This window comes from Myxocyprinus asiaticus, chromosome 47 (genome assembly GCF_019703515.2).
Source record: "Myxocyprinus asiaticus isolate MX2 ecotype Aquarium Trade chromosome 47, UBuf_Myxa_2, whole genome shotgun sequence".
Lineage (NCBI taxonomy): Eukaryota > Metazoa > Chordata > Actinopteri > Cypriniformes > Catostomidae > Myxocyprinus > Myxocyprinus asiaticus.
This window is the reverse complement of record NC_059390.1, coordinates 8,319,848-8,340,253: the sequence shown is the minus strand read 5'-3', so window position 1 is coordinate 8,340,253 and position 20,406 is coordinate 8,319,848. Positions and strand designations below refer to the sequence as shown.

The window sequence follows — 20,406 nt, the reverse complement described above, 5'->3', positions numbered from 1 at the left end:
CGAGCCGGCGAACTCATCCGGAAGCCCAATTGGGGCAGACAAGCGTGCTGGGGAATGGGAGGTCCGCGGGGGGATATCCGGAGGAGACGATCCCATTGGGGTCCCCAAATCGCCCCCAGTGCTAGCCGCGCTGGCCTCATACCCGTAGGTAGAAGGACAGAGGCGGGGAGCCAAGCCGCGACTGCAACGTTGCCATGGTCATGTTCTCGCAGTGAGAACATGAACCATTCACAAACGCTGCTTCCGTGTGGGTCGCGCCCAGACACGAAAGACAGCGATCATGACCATCCGAAGCTGAGAGATAACGACCGCAACCAGGAATAAAAACCACAAATACCACTCGCCAATTTTCATTGGTCTTTTATCAAAGACCAGAGGTGTCTCGGGCTCCCAAGAGTGACCCCTAGTGTCACTATATCGACACCAACGTCAAGTGAGTGACAGATAGGGAACTGTGCATTGCATATACAGTATATAAATGTCAGGCTGCAATCGTAAAATTGAGTTTGTAGTCTGTAAAGATAATTTTGGATTCACTCAATTCATATATGGAGTAAGTCACAAATCAGATTCCCTATTCCGTCAGTCCTGCAGAACTAATGGTAGATTGTCCCATAAATGTAATGCTAGATTGTCAGAACATGATAAATTGGGTTGGAAAAGTCAAAGATGGCAGACTTTGAGAGTTACTGACATTACAAACATGTGTTGTTACCACCGTGACCCTAACTCAACCTAACTCAAGAGCACAAATTAACCAAATTGTGTCTTGTCTAACACTGTATATTTCTATGGCATAAATAAATAATTTTGATGGTTTTAAAAAGTGCAATCAAATATGATGGCCACAAATCCTTGATTTCTCACTCTTTATCTGTTTATCCAGTGGTTTTTAACTGGTCTTGCTTCAGGGCCCAGATTTTACATTGGACATCTAGTGGGGACTCAACACAGAATCAAAATAGTTTATCATACAAAAGTAAACGAAAATGTCCTTAAAATGAAACATTGAAATGTATGAATATTACTAGTAACTGCATACAGTAGGACCAACAAAACATGAAATGGGCTAAATAGGACAATTTTGTACATGCATAAACAACAGCCATGATTTACCAGCCATTAGAGTATGACTGCATGCACGACCTTTGACATTAACAACATAAAATATATGGTAAATGGTTCCTCCTCCTTTTTAAAAGCTTATAAGCCTATTTATTTTGCTGTCCTAACTGTGTATGATTAAATGGTTAGCTGCCTTTTATTATTTGCATTAAGCATAGTTTTTCACTGATGTCAATCTTTGTATTTGTCTCAGCATTTTTATTGTCTCAACATTGATTAAAGGCCTAAAATAAGAGGCATAAGCTAAATGCTGATTTGGTTTTGGGTGGGCTAAATTTTAAGTTTAACCAATAAAATTAAAGCCAATGCATTCAGTGGCCCAATAGCTGTCAAGATTTAGGGATGTGCTAAATAAATTGTAACCAATGAAATGAAAGCCAGTGTATACAGTAATCCAATAGCTGTCAAGATTTAGGGGTATGTTAAGTTTAAGGGTAGCCAATCCACTTTGAAATAAATGACCAATAGGGGTGACCATTTTATCCAGATGGTGATAAATGCTAATGTGACTCAGGTGTGAAAAAGTCCCCTGACAGACAACTTAAGAGGATTACTTACCATAACACGGAAGAATCGTCAGTCTCTAACATCTGAAATGATATATAATCGGATTTATATGGGCCTGTGGAATTTTACACTCCCGACCAGTACTTTTCTGAATACGTCCAGAATTCAGCAGTTTCAACAGGAGTCTACTGGTCTGGATACAGCTCTTTTCATGCAGTGTATAATTAACTTTTGTAGGTTTTTTGGATTGGGTGCCCAGGAAGATGCAGCGTGTTGGCTGTATGGAGCTTCTGAACACAGTCCAGAGGAGAGTTCAGCCCAAACTACATGTGTTTGGACACATTCATGAAGGTAACTTTAACACTCACAAATGTTCACACAATGCACACCTTCTCACAAGGATGTAAACATCAGTTGGTATCTGTGATGTTCAGGGAAAAGTGATATTCATAAATCATACCCAACGCATACATGAAAATCCACACACTCTGTAAAACTGAAATATATTTGTTCATGCTGCCATGTCAATCCACTTGTTTTTGGGGTTATCAGGGCAACATTTCTCCCTTGGTGCTTTGTCTACTGACAGCTCCATTGCAAAAATTAGATCACATTTATATTCACTGTAAATTTAGCACTCTCACTTAAAACACTTTTAATAGAGGTTTCATATTATAGAGTTTGCAATTAACATTATAGGCTTTTGCATGTTTGTGTGAATTTGTGATTCCGTGTGTATTTAAATGGAAAGTAAGGTATTATTATAAGTCAAAAAATTCAAATCTAAGTATTTTATTTGTCACCTACATACAAACAGAGTGCATAGGCAAATTAAATGCTTTCTCTGCAGGTCATCTCTGGCTTAAAGGGATAGCTCACCCAAAAATGAAAATTCTGTCACCATTTATTCAACCTAATGTTATTGCAAACCTATCTGTATTCTTCCATGGATCACAGGAGACATTAGGTAGAGTTTAGATTCAGTAACCATTCACTTTCATTGTATTTAAAATAAATGGTGACTAAAGCTAACATTCCGTCTTACATCTGTTGTGTTTCATAGAAGAAAGAACAGCCTGATCTCATGAAATTTACATGAAAATGACAACATTTTTGCGATTAAGAATTTACGCATTGTTTAACACGTTTGGCTGCAGTTTTCCAGTGAAATATCCAGCTGGGGGCGTCAAAAGCAAGTAAAATTGTTTCATATTCAGATGCAGTTTTAAGGTGAATTTTAGATGGATGTTTTAAAACATACCCCACTAACCTAAAATTTTTGCATGAACCTAAACAATAGTGTTTTAAAATATAAATGAGACATAAAAAAAGACATCTTTACCTAATCAACACATAAACCTAGCCATTAGTGTTTTAAAATGCAGAAGCGAAATGAAAAGCACATATTCTGAAGCAACTACGTCATTTCGTGTCGCTTCTATGACTTGTCGTGTCACGTGTCAGCTTGAGTTCATTACTGGCCTTGAACCGCGCTCCAACGAGTCCAACGCTTTGAGGTGAGCTACCATGCAAGCTATTCATTTTGGAATAACTGTATATATGTAGGTGGGTCTGTAATACAAGCATTAAAATCATTTTTCAAAAGATGCATTAGAGTAAAATGTGTTGATCTCATAAAATAGCAGGATCTGAGTAATAGAGAGAAAAATTAGTATTTATAAAGTCATTATCAGCCATTAAAATCATGATTTGAGTGAAAGTTAATAAAACACATAATTGTTGTAGTGCCTCAAGTGTTCATTTCACCTGGAAACTGCAGGGAATTGTACCTAGAGACACGTATAACAAGTTTTGCAAAAATGTACACTGGTGGCCAAAAGTTTGGAATAATGTACAGATTTGCTCTTATGGAAATAAATTGTTACATTGATTCACCAAAGTGGCATTCGGCTGATCACAATATATAGTCCGGACATTAATAACGTGAAAAATTACATCTCATCAAAAAATCCTCAACGTGCAACAATGACAGCTTTGCAGGTCCTTGGCATTCTAGCTGTCAGTTTGTCCAGATACTCAGGTGACATTTCACCCCACGCTTCCTGTAGCACTTGCCATAGATGTGGCTGTCTTGTTGGGCACTTCTCACACACCTTACAGTCTAGCTGATCCCACAAAAGCTCAATGGGGTTAAGATCCATAACACTTTTCCAATGATCTGTTGTCCAATGTCTGTTTCTTTGCCCACTCTAAACTTTTCTTTTTGTTTTTCTGTTTCAAAGTGGCTTTTTCTTTGCAATTCTTCCCATAAGGCCTGCACTCCTGAGTCTTCTCTTTACTGTTGTACATGAAACTGGTGTTGAGCGGGTAGAATTCAATGAAGCTGTCAGCTGAGGACATGTGAGGCATCTATTTCTCAAACTAGAGACTCTGATGTACTTATCCTCTTGTTTAGTTGTACATCTTGCCTTCCACATCTCTTTCTGTCCTTGTTAGAGCCAGTTGTCCTTTGTCTTTGAAGACTGTAGTGTACACCTTTGTATGAAATCTTCAGTTTTTGGCAATTGCAAGCATTGTACAGCCTTCATTCCTCAAAACAATGAGTGACTGATGAGTTTCTAGAGAAAGCCGTTTCTTTTTTGCCATTTTTGACCTAATATTGACCTTAAGACATGCCAGTCTATTGCATACTGTGGCAACTCAAAAACAAACACAAAGACAATGTTAAGCTTCATTTAATGAACCAAATAGCTTTCAGCTGTGTTTGATATAATGACAAGTGATTTTCTAGTACCAAATTATCAATTTAGCATGATTATTCAAGGATAAGATGTTGGAGTGATGGCTGCTGGAAATAGGGCCTGTCTAGATTTGATCAAAAACGACTTTTTTCAAATAGTGATGGTGCTGTTTTTTACATCAGTAATGTCTTGACTATACTTTGTGATCAGCTGAATGCCACTTTGGTGAATTAAAGTACCAATTTCCTTTCGAAACAGCAACATCTGTACATTATTCCAAACTTTTGGCTGCCAGTGTATGTACAGTAGAGTCATGTTTTCACTATGAGACCAGGTTGTGAAATAAAGTCATAGGGATTTGGAACAACATGAGGGTGAGTAAATGATGACAGAATATTCATTTTTGGGTGAACCATCACTTTGTGTACAACCATTTTAGAGCCAAATAAGTATAAAAACAAAGTTTTTAAATAATAAAATACAAATAATAAGAAAAATCCAATAAAATGCAAGCTTATGTATGTATTATTTTGAGATGTGCAGTTATATTTTTTCCTTTATATACTGATGCCATAACTTGCACCTCTAAATTTAAGCAGTGTGGTTACTCAAGTATCTCTTCAAAAGAATAACATTTGTCCATACCTTAAAAATTGCAGCCAACTGCTGACAATGTTATTTACACTTTATTTGTAATCTTTTGCTGTTTTAAATTTTTTAGCAGATGATACACATTTTTAACGTAACACATGTATGTGTCCATGCAAAAAAACAACTTAATACACACAGATAACACTTGATTTAACCTTGCTTTAAACTGTATTGAAATCATTTTAAATCCGTTTGAATCTTTGAACTGTATCAACTGTAAACTAATTGTAGCGTCTTGCACCAGAACATCGGAGTAAATTAATTTTGTTCTTCACCGTAATCAATTAAAATATCTCTGTTCTTTGTTTTTGTGTGAGCTAGGTTACGGTATGATGACCGATGGGACCACCACGTTCGTTAACGCATCAGCATGCACGGTGAACTTCCAGCCAATGAACCCGCCCATTGTTTTCGACTTACCCAATCCCAGGAGCTCATGATTGAACTGAGATCCGCCCACTACCTCGTTCTTTCAATCAGGGTCCATTTTTGAGCGTGTGTGGATACTGTGTAGTGTATATACCTGTAGAGCTGGCAAGAAAGACGCTACTTTAGATATTCCCAAGGAAATTTTCATCTTTTTTGTGCTGTCTGCATGCTCAAACATGAATAGTGGCATTTTGCCTCTTTCAAATGGGCGTTTGAACTCTTTTCTGACTCTCTGAGTTGCACTTGAATCGGCATGACAATCGCGTAATTATAAGGACATGGAAGCCAATCAGTGCTCATGGTGGGAAGCCAAGCTTTCTTCTTATTAGCTGGCACTTATTAAAGGAACTTGGTAACCTTGTAGCCTCAATGGACCACTAACTTAAAAAAATAAAATAAAAAAAAGTCTCAGTCTCTCATCCTACTTTTTCCTATCTGTTTTATCTGCTCTATTGTTATATGTTGCTCTTTTCAACTTGGGGCCATGTTGGATTATATTGGGAGGAATATACTTGCCCTAAACTGGAATGTAATATTTATAATATTGATGGTAAAAAAGAAACATAACAAAATTCCTTCCACTTTTCATGCTTTCTTTATTGTTCGATTTACTGTAAACGTGCAAAACTGTGAGTGTGTTTTAAAGCAAACCGTCCATTACTGATGCTGTGTGAACTTTATCAGTAGTTTGAAGTGTTTGTTTAAGGTCAAATATTTAAAAGTTATTCTAAAGCTCCTCAGTTAACGTCCCACCTCCGAATATCAAAGACTCTGTACGCACGCAAAGTGCGCTTTTGCATAACAAGACGTTGCACTTTGATCCACATGCTCCCCACTATAATTTATTAACATTCCTCCTGGCGATAATTTATTCCCATGTGTTTTACAGCTCTACAGCATTAACTGTGTGTGGCATTAGGCCTAATACAACGGTTCTGTTAGATGTGCAGAGGTTTTTCATCTACTCCATATAAATGGATGAATAAAAATGAACAAATCGAACAAATTATCGTGCTGACTCTGAGTGTGTGTGTGTGTGACTATGGGTTACTGTGTGTGCATATGCAATCAATTGCTCCTCTTTCATAGCCTGAGGAAAAGAAAGAATCAGCGGATGAAGAGATCGAAGAGATAAAAAGAAAAATATTGGAAACAGATATCTGGGATATGGAATTCTGTCTCATCTTTCTTTCTTTCTTTTTAAGGGTTCTTGCTATTTGTACACTTGTTTTGCATTCGGTCAAAGGTCGAACTTTGCACTCCCTTGTGGCTTTTCCTCTTTTCTCTTCATTCATTTGTGCAATTTGTCATCAGGTTTACTGTTGTTCTCCAGTTATTTTTTAACAGCATGCTGTTCTGAATTTTAAATCAGATTCTGTGGATTGTTTGTTAATTCATTGTGTTGCAAAATTTCAGTGCTTCAGATACATCGTTATTTTTCTTTATTTGGTGGAAATTTTTTGTCGTTGTTTTGGTCAATTAATTTTTTATGCTATCTAAACAAGAGTTATGGTGTTGAATAAATTCGGTAGCAGAGATAAATTCCCTGCGGATATCTTTCTTTCTTAGAAGCTGTTTCTTTTTGTTCTTGGTAAGATCATTTACACAACTTAAATTAAAACTTCCATTCATCTCACTAGGGTTATGTCCTTTTTCCTCTTAAATCTCTGTTTCTCCTTTTTTAAATTAGAAACGTTTCCCTATTTCCAGGGTATGCCCTCTTTCTTCTTCAGTCTCTATCTTTTATCTGTTTCTTTTTGTGTGGCTGCGTATGAGACAAGTAGATTCCAGCGTTATTACATTCTCACATTTTTGTTCTAATCAAAGAGCTCTGAATTTCATATAAATTATCTGGACTTGGCTTAAAACTTAAATTATCTTGGTAAAAATTGTCCTCGCTCTTGTTTCATTTCAGCTCTTCCCTCTTCCACACCTCTGCACATCCTAATGAAATCCCTCATTCAAATAATTACATGAGTAATCCTGCAGGAAGGAAGGTCATTTATACCAGACTGGCTTTTACTATGCCATTAAAGACTGTTCTGTGTCATTCTTGCCACTTTTTACGGACATATTCATATTTTCGCCTCTTTACATCCACTCATGTGCTATCTACTGAATTCTCTGTAGTGCGCACCATCAACATCTTTCACTCTGTCACCTTGTGTGCTTTACACAGAGATGTCCTCTACTGTCAGTCCTCTGTATCTCTTATAATCTGGAGGGATCTCACAAATGACAAATATGCGGCATCTTTCTGTCAGCCGCTTCATGCTCTTAAAGCCAAACTGAGGCCTGGTTTACTGCATTTTAGTGCTGTTAAACATCCCGGGGCGTGCCGTATGGCTCCCTCTGAAACAGTTGAGTGTGGTGGAACAAATATGTATGCAACTGCCGTTGGAAAAAAGGAAATACAAAACAATTAGCTGCAACAATGCATGCTGATTACTGTCATATGCTGCTTAATTATGAACAATGTTTGTTGTGACAAAAACGTTTAATTTTTGCATGATCGTCTTTAAATTGCACATATCCTGAAGCAGAAGGTGCTTGATTTATTCTAAAGAAGCAGTTTTTATAAATATTGAAGACAGAATCCTGTTATTTATTATTGTGTCCTCCAGGGTGACATTCTATATTCTGTATATAAAACTATATTTTAAACAGCAATGTTTTTTAATTATTTTATTTATTTATTTTTAGACATTTTTTTTGTATGCAGAGAGATTATATGTAATATGTGTACTTTCATAAATGCATTTCACACTGCAGGACCATTTAAAAGGAACTTGTAAAGACAAAACAAATACAAAAGTGATGACCAGTCACAGGATATACACTTTCCCTATACATTCTTATAAATATTAACCTAAAATGTTAAGGTTGATTAAACAAAATGCAAAAAAACCAAAACTAACCATGCAAGTTTTAGGCTATATTCTTTTTTTTTTTTTAATTTTTTTTATTAATCAACACATAATATTCAGAGTATGTTACTTCAGCATTCCAACTGAAATAAGACTTTAGACATCTGTCCATTGTGCAATTAATATTTATGTGTGTAGTTTCATTAATTTTCATTGCTGGATAGTAAATGTCATCTAATTTGAACTATGCTTCTATAGTGTACAATGGACTCTTTTTGTACATTGACCCATCCAAACCTTTAAAAGGACAGTTCACCCAAAACCCTCATGTTATTCCAAACCCTTATGACTTTCTTTATTCCTTATATGGCGATACTGACAGTCTCAGTCACCATTCACTTTTATTGGTGAGTAAACGATGACAGAATTTTCATTTTTGGGTGAACTATCCGTTTTAAGGTTAATCCCCCTGTGAATGGGACTTATACAAATTCCCGTTACTATATCCTATATAAAGAACTGTGTGTCGTGAATTTGTTTTATTTTTTTTTATTTTTGCAAGGTCAAGACGCATCGTCCTAGCTGGCTTCATTAACATATGAAACATCTGCCCAGAAATGCCTCAGGGGGCATTGAAATGGACTAAGAACAATAGAAACCGTGTTATTGTATGCACAATACAAATGACAAAACATTTCTGCAAAATAACTCTTGGAATAAATATGTCTTATGGTCATAATTAGTCTTTTTTTTTTTATTTAGTCTTAGTCAATTTTTTTATTTTAGTGTCTGTTTGGTGGATTGGATATAATGCAGCACAAATTGTCTAAGATATGTTAGGAGATGCCAGATTTAACTTGGGATGCCAGGTTTGGCTTCACCCTCCTACTTTTAACATGGCTTAGGGCATTGAGAACTTGCTCTGTGGGGAGTCATGCAAAACCAGCCCACCCCCTCACTCTTTGTTCAATTGTTTCTCTATGCCAAAAATGACGAAAACTCCCAATTTTGTCATCAGCAAAGTGTCAGAACAGAGCCTTGGGGTTGGAGGTCCCTGCTGAGTTTTTCCTTCTGGTGCCTGCTCTCTTTTCTTACTAACAAACAGGGCATTTTACTGTTATCAACAGATAAGATACACCTTTATACCAACACTTTTTCGACGATATCCAAAGCATACTTCACTGAAGATATCTCTTTACCTCAGCAGAACTACTTTTGTTGCATGTTGTCTACCAAGTCCAAAGTCTTAAAGTTTACCCAAACATTAGCCTCTTTCCCACACACAGTCCCAGTACTTTTCACTTAGTAGATGAGAACTCTTAAGAGGAACGGCAAACCAGACGAGACTTTTACCTCTTGTATTCGCATGCACAAAATGAACCCCCGTAGTTATGTCATCAAGTGTCGACCATTTTTCTTTTAACATTGTTTGCACACTATTTAAAAGCAACAACAAAATCAACAACATCGATGGAGGACACCATGATCGGAGCTACACTTTTGTTAGGGCTGCTTGACACAAATTGTAGCTGCATCCAAAAATGTCGACAGCTGACTTGCTGCCTAGTCAGTTAATGGCTTAAACAATATTGTTTTTTGAATGAATAGAACTCTTAAGAAAACTGGTCTCAGAACAGTTTGAGAAGCACCTTATTTTCTTCTTACCTCCTTTTACAGCCCCCGAAGGCAGCCTTTTCCAGTTATCTTACGCAGTGTCTTCAGATGAGGTTACAGTTTTTACACTGGCACCCAGTGTAAGCACTGCACCGTGAGCAGTGCTTGCGGTGTCCCTGAAACCGCAGTGATGGGAGAGATGAGGTGTGTAGCCTGTTTTAATAATGTTAAAAATGCACTATAAACCTATTTATCAACAATTGACCAAACATTTTGACAGTAAAGGCTTTTATGACTCTACATAAAATACTGTAATGAACTTCATATTGACTTAAAAGAGACATCTTGATGCAAGTTAACAGAGGCAATTCTAGGATTTCGATCTTGAGGGCCTCAGCCTCCAATGACACTAGAGCCGCTTTTTCTCTATCGAGCCGAACAGTTCTCGTCGCAAAAATGTTCCGTTCCGTGACGATCTGGGCCAGTTGGCACGGTTACGCTTTCATTTTCCACTGTGGTGCTGTGAAATCAGCAAAATTTATGTAACAGATCCACATGAGACGTAAACATTGGAGCGAGTGCGCCGTGCTATGGAGAATGATTGCATATTCCAGTTTTTAGGACTGCTTTTTTCCCTGGTTTTACTCTGCTAACAAACAGCAAAGTCACGGACCATGTCGCAAAAAGGAAAGTAAAGAGAAAAAGGCACAACATTTACCATCATTTGCTGAGGGCTTGTGTTTACCACCGGACACGAACATACAGAAAGTTAAAAGTTTGGTCCGATGGTGGAAAAGCGGCTTTTATGTGCACATTTAATGTATTCCACTCTTTAGCATAGATAGTGATTTGTTTTTTACTGTGTTTAAATCATTCAAGATAGCCAACTTAATATACTGTACATTCAGAATATTATCATTTTCTATATTAAACACTTATTTATTAAAAAAAAAAAAAAAAAAACTGAAACCATTTAAAGAACCATTCAAAGTTATTTTACATTTATTTTCCATTTATTAACAAATTAAAAGAAAATTGTGGTTATTATAGAAAACCAATAATTTCTCAACTTCTATAGATTAAAGTTCTATCAAACACCAGAAAAATCTATTATTACAATAAATGTCACATTTAGCTTGGTTGGTTTTTTTGTAAAGTGAATTATGTTTCTTTGTATATCATTAACTCGTGACTCGAGGCTTTTGAATTCATTCAGTAGAGAAAATCACTCCAAAAAGAGATTTTGATTTCAATAGAATAACCCTGGTAATATATACAGCTCTTGAACAAATTAAGAGACCACTGCAAAATTATCAGTTTCTCTGGATTTACTGTTTATAGGTATGTGTTTGAGTAAAATGAACATTTTAGTTTTATTCTATAAAGTACTGACAACATTTCCCCCAAATTCCAAAAAAAAAAAAAAAAAATATTGTCATTTAGAGCATTTATTTGCAGAAAATGAAAACTGGTCAAAATAACAAAAAAGATGCAGTGTTTTCAGACCTCAAATAATGCAAAGAAAACAAGTTCATATACATTTTTAACAACACAATACTAATGTTTTAACTTAGGAAGAGTTCAGAAATCGATATTTGGTGGAATAACCTTGATATCCAATCACAGCTTTCATACATCTTGGCATGCTCTCTACCAGTCTTTCACACTGCTTTTGGGTGACTTTATGCCACTCCTGGCACAAAAACGTCCCTTTGTTTGTTGGCTTTGTTTGATGGCTTGTAGCTTGTGGCCATCCATCTTCCTTTTGATCACATTCCAGAGGTTTTCATTCGGGTTCAGGTCTGGAGATTGGGCTGGCCATAACAGGGTCTTGATCTGGTGGTCCTCCATCCACACCTTGATTGACCTGGCTGTGTGGCATGGAGCATTGTCCTGCTGGAAAAAACAATCCTCAGAGTTGGGGAACATTGTCAGAGCAGAAGGAAGCAGGTTTTCTTCCAGGATAACCTTGTACGTGGCTTGATTCATGTGTCCTTCACAAAGACAAATCTGCCCTATTTCAGCCTTGCTGAAGCACCCCCATCATCACAGATCCTCCACCAAATTCCAAAGTGAGTGCAAGACAGTGTGGCTTGTAGGCCTCTCCAGGTCTCCATCTAACCATTAGATGACAAGGTGTTGGGTAAAGCTGAAAATTGGACTCTTCAGAGAAGATGACCTTACTCCAGTCCTCTGCGGTCCAATCCTTATGGTCTTTTGCAAATGTAAAAAGGGATAATTTTCTATCCGTTCCGGAGTGGAACTTCAATAAATTGCCCTTTGAATGTCTCTGTGTTGTTCTGTCTTTTCTGAGCGCTGAAGTAAAGCAGTTATTGTTAATTTACACTTTTGATTCCGTTATTCATTTTATCTGACTCCAATTTTATATTAATGTGACTCCAATTTAAGTTGACCTCTAATTTAGATTACAGCTCTATTTAACTTCTGATCATTCTTTTAATTTGATCTTTTTAAGTTATTGATTACTCTGAATCATCTTAATTTTCATTATCCATTCATTCGGGTCCCGATTGTCGCTTAGAGTCATATGCCAGCCGATTAATTGCATAGATCTCACGGACACAAAATAGCCAGCCCGTTCATAGTCAGCGGTTGCAGGGTTTATTAATATCATCTGGTTCGGCCGTCTACTGCTTGCTCATAACCAGATGATAGTTTTATTTAGTCACGTTTCATACAACTTGCTAAGACGGTGATAAGCAGTGACTGGTAGTCTTACGTGGTTTTCTCCTATTCATAAGCTCCAGTAATGATCATTATCCTGGACATAAGTTTGCGGTAACAAAAGGCGTCCCTCGAATCTACCGGTGATAAATGATTTCGGATGAATACAGAATAAATCAAAAAGTAACAATTTATTTGTCAAGTAGGATATAAAACGTAAGTTACAAAATCAATCAAAGCCAATTTCACACATGATCAGAATAAATAAACATTTCTAAAAATAAAAGACAAGTCAAAGAAACATACCTGACAAAACTACATGCAGCGGTACAGCATGGGAGATCTGCTTACAGATTCCCCGAGCTTCTTGCCAACTTTCCTTAAATATCCAGACAGAATAAACATTGTGTACCAAATGGTATTATCCTTTGAACAATGAGAATTTGGGGGTGTATGGGTTCTTGACTTCCTGGGGATTAACCTTGTTAACGTACAGCAGATCATTTCAATTGTAGGTCAAGGAGGACAGACCTCCAGAATTATGCAGTATTTGGCAAAGACCTTATAACTTTGTTACCATTAGTTTTATCAACATGGGAAAGAGACCATTATACCAGTCGCACAGAGACCTCTTAAATGATATCAAACACATACAGTTGCATTCATTGTTTTCATGGTATTTGTTATATTTTTACATATAAATCTTGTGTGTTTGTGTTGGTCCAGAGCTGTTGAAGGGCAGAAGGGGGAGAGAGAAGAGGGGGCAGCAAGGTGATTTGCAATTTATCACACTGTGGTGATATTCAGGTGAAGATTTCAGCTTTTGTGAGAGAGTTCTATGACGTTGATTCTCGCAGAGTTCTTTGACTTTTACCGGAAATGGCACCTTTTGGTTGTAGACATCCTGGTGCCAGCCTTACACAAACCTCAGCCTGGCTCTTCTTTACTTCTCATTGATGAAGGGCTTTTTTCTAGCTTTGCGCGACTTCAGCCCTGCCCCTAGGAGCCTCTTTCGAACCGTCCTCACCGTGCACTTCACCCCAGCTGCCATTTGCCATTCTTTTTGTAGGTCACTTACAAACGGTTGTTGAGTGACATCGAATGAATTGACGGTCATCCCAGTGGAGAATTGTTTTCTCTGCCAGTCTGTAGATTTGTTGTCCACAATGTCTGCTGCTTGACCTTGTTCTTATATATATATATATATATATATATATATATATATATATATATATATATATATATATATATATATATATATATACACGTACATACAGTGGTGGCAAAAATATTGGCACCCTTGGTAAATATGAGCAAAGAAGGCTGTGAAAGGCTGTTTATCCTTTTGATTTTTCAAACAAATCACAATCTAACCTTTAATTGAAGTAAAAAAAAAAAAAATTGAAACAGGGGAAATATCTCATTATTAAATAAATATTTTCGCCAAAATGTATTGGCTATAATTATTGCCACCCTTTAATTCAGTACTTTTTACAACCTCCCTTTGCCAAGATAACAGCTCTGAGTCTTCTCTTATAATGTCTAATGAGGTTGGAGAACACCTGGCAAGGGATCTGAGGCCATTCCTCCATACAGAATCTCTACAGATCCTTCAAATTTAGAAGTCCATGTTGGTGGACTCTCCTCTTCAGTTCACCCCACAAATTTTCTATGGGGTTCAGGTCAGGGGACTGAGATGGCCATGGCAGAACCTTGATTTTGTGGTCAGTGAACCATTTTTGTGTTGATTTTGACGTTTGTTTTGGATCATTGTCCTGCTGGAAGATCCAACCAGGGCCCATTGTATGCTTTCTAGCAGAGGCAGCCAGGTTTAGATTTTTTATCTGTTGGTATTAGAGTCAATGATGCCATGTATCCAAATAAGATGTCCAGGACCTCTGGCAGAAAAACAGCCCCACAACATTAAAGATCCAGCACTACATTTAACCGTGGGCATTGGGTACTACTTCATCTCTGTATGCACCAAACCCATCTCTGGTGTTTGCTGCCAAAAAGCTCTTTTTATGTTTCATTTGACAAAAGAACCCAGTCGCATTTGAAGTTCCAGTAGTGTCTGGCAAACTGAAGATGCTTGAGTTTGTTGTTGGATGAGAGCAGAGGCTTTTCTTCTTGAAACCCTCCCAGACAACTTCTGGTGATGTAGGTTGTGTCTGATTTTTTTTTTTTTTTTTTTTTTTTGGAGACTTTCTGATTCCAAGACCCAACTAATTCCTGCAATTCTCCAGCTGTGATCCTTGGAGATTCTTTGGCCACTTGAACCATCCTCCTCACTGTGCGTGGAGACAATATAGATGTCCATTTCCAGGCCGATTCTTAAGATCTCCAGTGGATTGGAACTTGTTAATTATTGCCCTGATGGTGGAAATGGGCATTTTCAATGCTATGGCTATTTTCTTATAGCCACTTCCCATTTTGTGAGCTCAACAACCTTTTGCCGCACATCAGAACTATATTCCGTAGTCTGACCATGATCATGCCACAGATTAGCGTACCGAGCAACACCTGTTCTCCTTTAATTCACGCCCTTCTTAAGCCCATCGTGTTCAGTATCTTTGTTAGATTGTTGTTTGATGTTGAGTACTAACCTCACTCTCTCTGCCTAGTTGGTCCTGTCTCGTGTATCTGTTGGTTCCCACGTGACGGGTGTGTGGTTGCTTTTAGTTTTGCTGTGTGTCAGCTGGTCTTCCACAGAGGATACCCCGTCTCTGCCTGCGTGTCGGGAGTAAGATCGCCCACCTCAGCTGGGCGTTGTTCTGCACCTCACTAAGCTTCAACGGAGGATTCCACGAATCTGTTCGTGACTTCCTACGAACACACTCTTCTTGGACTGCCCCAGAGTGCGGCCACAGCGCGCGCACTTCTCTGTCATCTCTCCCCACTGCTGCAGCCGGTGCCGGGGTCCTCTACATCCAGTGACCATTCACAATTGTTTATAAATCCTATAAACATTTCCTCTGCTCTTGGGACTTTTTGTTCTCACTATCGCTCATTACAAATATGAATGGGAATATACTTCAGATGTATTTTGCTCCTAAGAATTTCTAGGGGTGCCAATAATTGTGGCCAATGTGTTTTGGAGAAAAATATTTATTTAATAATGAGATATTTCCCCTCTTTCAATTGTTTTACTTCAATTAAATGTTAGATTTTTGTGAATTTTTGGAATGAAAGATCAAAAGGATAAACAACGCAGATTTTTTTTTCACAGCCTTCTTTGCTCATGGCCACCACTATATACATATATTTATAGTATGCATATAAAGATTACTTCAGATTTGTTCACTTATTCGTTTAGTAACCATTTTAGTAAATCAACAAAGCTATTGATAAAGCACAGAGACATTTACGACCGAAAAAGTCTAATAATACTTTATTAAAATCGGCATGTCTACTAAGAGACTTTATCAGTGTTTAAATATCATAAGCATTTTCTCTGCAAATGACAACAAAGCATATCATTTTGTGAACTGCTGTGCATGGCCATCAAGGCAGTGCCGGTCCTAGCTTTTTGGGGGCCCTAAGCAAAACTTTGTGTGGGGCCCCCCCGTCAGTGTGTCCGTAACCCCCAAAATGATGCCCCCAACCCTTAAGCCTGTTTCAAAGAGCAGTTTCATAGTAAACAAACAACATACAGTGAGTTAATTCGCAGGAACATAAGTATTTATTATTTTTGTATACTGAAAATACGTCAGTGGTATATAAGGTACCAATTTTCAATTAATAAAAGGAAAAGGAACATAAGGCCAGTCTGCAGGTAAGTTAGCAGGGCACTTGCTGGCACTACATTACTGGGGTCTGCACTTGTAATTGCTTTAGCTAGCTGTACATTGCGGGCATCTGTGCTGGTGCTGCTAATCTTACTGATGAACCTGAGAAGGCAGATGAAGAATTTTTTTTATTTTTTACTTCATTTAAAATGGCCACAGTAACAGTGTAAAATTTTTGCAAACAACGGAACAATAAAACAATGATCAAGAGTAAATGAAGACTACAAGACAGATAAAAAAAATAATATTAAAATGGGACTAAGACAAATGAACAATTAAATAAATGAAATCAAATTTTGATTGACAGCTAAATGCACGCCAAAAATCTATCTTTCTGAAAATTACCACAGTTGAATACTTTACTGATCGGAAAATTTTGCAGAAAATATGAAAGATATTTTCCCCCAAAGAAATATGAAGTAAACACATGAGCATGTTTCGCTAAATGTGCACACTTTGGACAAAAAGTTATAATGGATATTCTTTATTTAAGCATTTATATGACAGCCTATTCAGCAGCAGAGCTTGCATGAAACGATTATTACTTTTTTATTACAAATCATTAATGTCACATTTTGATTTTGCTTTGATGTGTACTCCTGACACAAATTTAAGAAGTTACTTTCGATGTGGCATTTCTGTCGTAAAACAGTGGTCTAATGTAGAAGCTGGAGAACTGGAGTTTGAGCTTTCTAATGATAATGTAAAGATTAAATAAGAATTTTAAATATTGTTAATTATTTCCTGATTGTCTCCCATCATTGGCTGTGTCTCATTTGGAAGGCTTCGTCCTCCGGAGGTCGCATTTGTCAGCCGCATACGTCATCGAGGCTGTCTCGTTTTTTTTTTTTTTTATCTATTGTCAATGCCTTTTATGTATATGCACTTACATTTATACAATTGTTAACCTTTTTTGCATTCCTTTTTGCATTAGGCACATAACCTTATGTGTTTATGTTAAGACGGAACGTTAAATGTGCAACTTTAGTTCTTTGTCTTCCTCCACGTTGATTCTTTTCCATTAAACAAAGCCTGCAATTAGATTCATTGCATCTCATCTCTGCATAGCATTACACTGTAACACTGTTCAGTGGAAAGGAGAATAGGGAAGCGAGGTTTCCAGGTTCAGGTAAGCGTTTAATTTGGCCACCTTGATGTTTACAGTTTCAGAAACTCAACAGTCTCACAGGCACGGAGTTATTTAAACACATCAGCTTCACAGGTAAATAGTTACTTACATACTTTAACTTCACAACACAATAAACACAACAGCTTCTGTAGCACCGTGGTCTTCCTTGTGCCAGTCTCTCTCTCGGTTGCTGGTGGCGTGGCTGTTTATATGCCGCTTTCCCCCTGCTCACTGGAATTAGAGACAGGTGTTAAACATAATCTAGCTCAAGTGCAAGCACCCTTACCGCTTTCTCTCTCTCCAGACGGACGCTTGAACACGCCCCCGCTGCCACATACACATACCTTGTTCTTGCTTGATCATTTCACTTTCCTGCCGTTTATCCTTTTTTTGGTTTCTGATGTGTAGTAACCATAGCCATTACTATCTACTACATTACGCATCTCATTTTACCTGGCAAATGTATGAAATGGAATCAAAATAATTTATTATAATAATTATTTGCATGTTGTTATTATTTTACTGTTATAGTTATGCTGCCTAAACAATTAACAGCTTAACTGAATGAATGGAACAGTTTAAGGAAACTGGACTTGGTACAGTTAAAAAAAAACACATTCTTTTCATCCTACCTCCTTACAGCCTCCGAAAGCAGCATTTTCCAGTTTATAGAAGCAGCCCTCCTGTTCCTTTTTGTATGGCAACAAATACTAGTACTTGGCTGCTTATAATGCCTTCGACAGCGTGGGGGCCCCCTGGCGGATCAGAAGCCCTACGCAACTTGCGTATATTGCATATAGGAAGGACTGGCACTGCATCAAGGTATACAAAAAGATGACATAGCCTAAAAATAATGACAGGTTTTATTTATGTCCTGATGTCATTGTAATGTCATTAATCACTTTTACTCTTAATTAATCAAGACCCTTTCTATCCTTGTTAACTGAACTAAATGAGCGACATGCCTCCTTTCCTTCAAATGGTCATAACAAGACACTGAGGAAATGGGGGGCGTATTCATTCAGTTGGTCAAACCAATGATATGCTCCTTCACACCCCACACTCCAATGCTATTGGGTCGTGCTACAGTCAGTCTTTACAGGCAAGAAAAGCCATCAAAGCGCCTCGCGCTTCAAACAAGTGTAGCGTTGCAGCTGCAGCTGTTTAAAACTTATACGTGATGATTGCAAAGTCACAGATTTTGGGGGGGGGGGCTGAGATTAATTTAAGGGGGGCTAAAGCCCCCTGAATAGGGTCTAGTTATGCCTATGCAAGCAATGTTGGGCAAGCTACTCAAAAAACGTAGCAAGCTAAGCTACAAACTACTCAACAGAGTACACTTCAGAGAAAGTAGCAAGTTACTATACAAGCTACACACCAAAAGTAGCTTGCTCCATTTAAGCTACTTCATATTTTTTTCAACAGCAGATGCATGGAGCATACTGTCATAGACAAAGCATCTAAAAGACTTATTTACATGATGTTTATCAAAGCCTTGTTACATTATATTACAATTTAGTGCAATACAGTATACAGTATGGTGCAATATATACTGGTATGTGCAGGAAAACAAACAAACAAACAAACATGTAAATTCATATGGGTGGTTTATGTGGACATTTAAAAAAATATATATATTTTTTTTTTACAAACTGGTCATTCCAAGGGTATTATGCTATAAATGTGGTTTATGAGGACATTACTAGTGTCCCTATAATTAAAATCACTTAAACGTACTAAATTATGTTTTTTTGAAAATGTAAAAATGCAGAAAGTTTTTTGTGAGGGTTAGGTTTAGGGGTAGGGTTAGGCTTAGGGGATAGAATCTATAGTTCATACAGTGTAAAAATCATCATGTCTATGGAGAGTCCTCTGTGTGTGTGTGTGTGTGTGTGTGTGTGTGTGTGTGTGTGTGTGTGTGTGTGTGTGTGTGTGTGTGTGTGTGTGTGTGTGTGTGTGTGTGAGAGAGAGAGAGAGAGAGAGAGAGAGCACATCTGGGTAATAATAATGTGATTTCTGATGGTATCAGAGGGTAATACCATAGTACTTTGATATACAATTACCATATTTATGTACCATTCTGTATTTGCATAGTGCTTCAAAGTACTTCAAAGAATGTCATGTTACTACCATGATAAATTATATATACACTATATTGCCAAAAGTATTTGCTCACCTGCCTTTAGACGCATATGAACTTAAGTGACATCCCATTCTTAATCCATAGGGTTTAATATGACGTCAGCCCACACTTTGCAGCTATAACAGCTTCAACTATTCTGGGAAGGCTTTCCACAAGGTTTAGGAGTGTGTTTATGGGAATGTTTGACCATTCTTCAAGAAGCGCATTTGTGAGGTCAGACACTGATGTTGGACGAGAAGGCCTGGCTCACAGTCTTTGCTCAAATTCATCCCAAAGGTGCTCTAACGGGTTGAGGTCAGGACTCTGTGCAGGCCAGTCAAGTTCTTCCACACCAAACTCGCTCATCCATGTCTTTATGGACCTTGATTTGTGCACTGGTGCGCAGTCATGTTGGAACAGGAAGGGGCCATCCCCAAACTGTTCCCACAAAGTTGGGAGCATGGAATTGTCCAAAATCTCTTGGTATGCTGAAGCATTCAGAGTTCCTTTCACTGGAACTAAGGGGCCAAGCCCAGCTCCTGAAAAACAACCCCACACCATAATCCCTCCTCCACCAAACTTCACAGTTGGCACAATGCAGTCAGACAAGTACCGTTCTCCTGGCAACCGCCAAACCCAGACTCATCCATCAGATTGCCAGATGGAGAAGCGTGATTCGTCACTCCAGAGAACGCGTCTCCACTGCTCTAGAGTCCAGTGGCGGCGTGCTTTACACCACTGCATCCGATGCTTTGCATTGCACTTGGTGATGTATGGCTTGGATGCA

General features: G+C 37.9%; 1 protein-coding gene across 2 annotated transcripts in view; it reads left to right on the top strand.

The window, feature by feature from the left end:
• The window catches only part of LOC127436696 (metallophosphoesterase domain-containing protein 1), a 69,191-nt gene extending 62,782 nt beyond the window's left edge, over positions 1 to 6,409 (top strand). For both annotated transcript variants that reach the window (XM_051691000.1, XM_051691001.1), the window contains exons 6-7: positions 1,870 to 1,983; positions 5,307 to 6,409. In XM_051691000.1, the coding sequence (XP_051546960.1) occupies positions 1,870 to 1,983; positions 5,307 to 5,425 (233 nt within the window). In that variant the 3' untranslated portion in view covers positions 5,426 to 6,409. The remainder of the gene's footprint in view (positions 1 to 1,869; positions 1,984 to 5,306) is intronic.
• Positions 6,410 to 20,406: the final 13,997 nt, after the last annotated feature.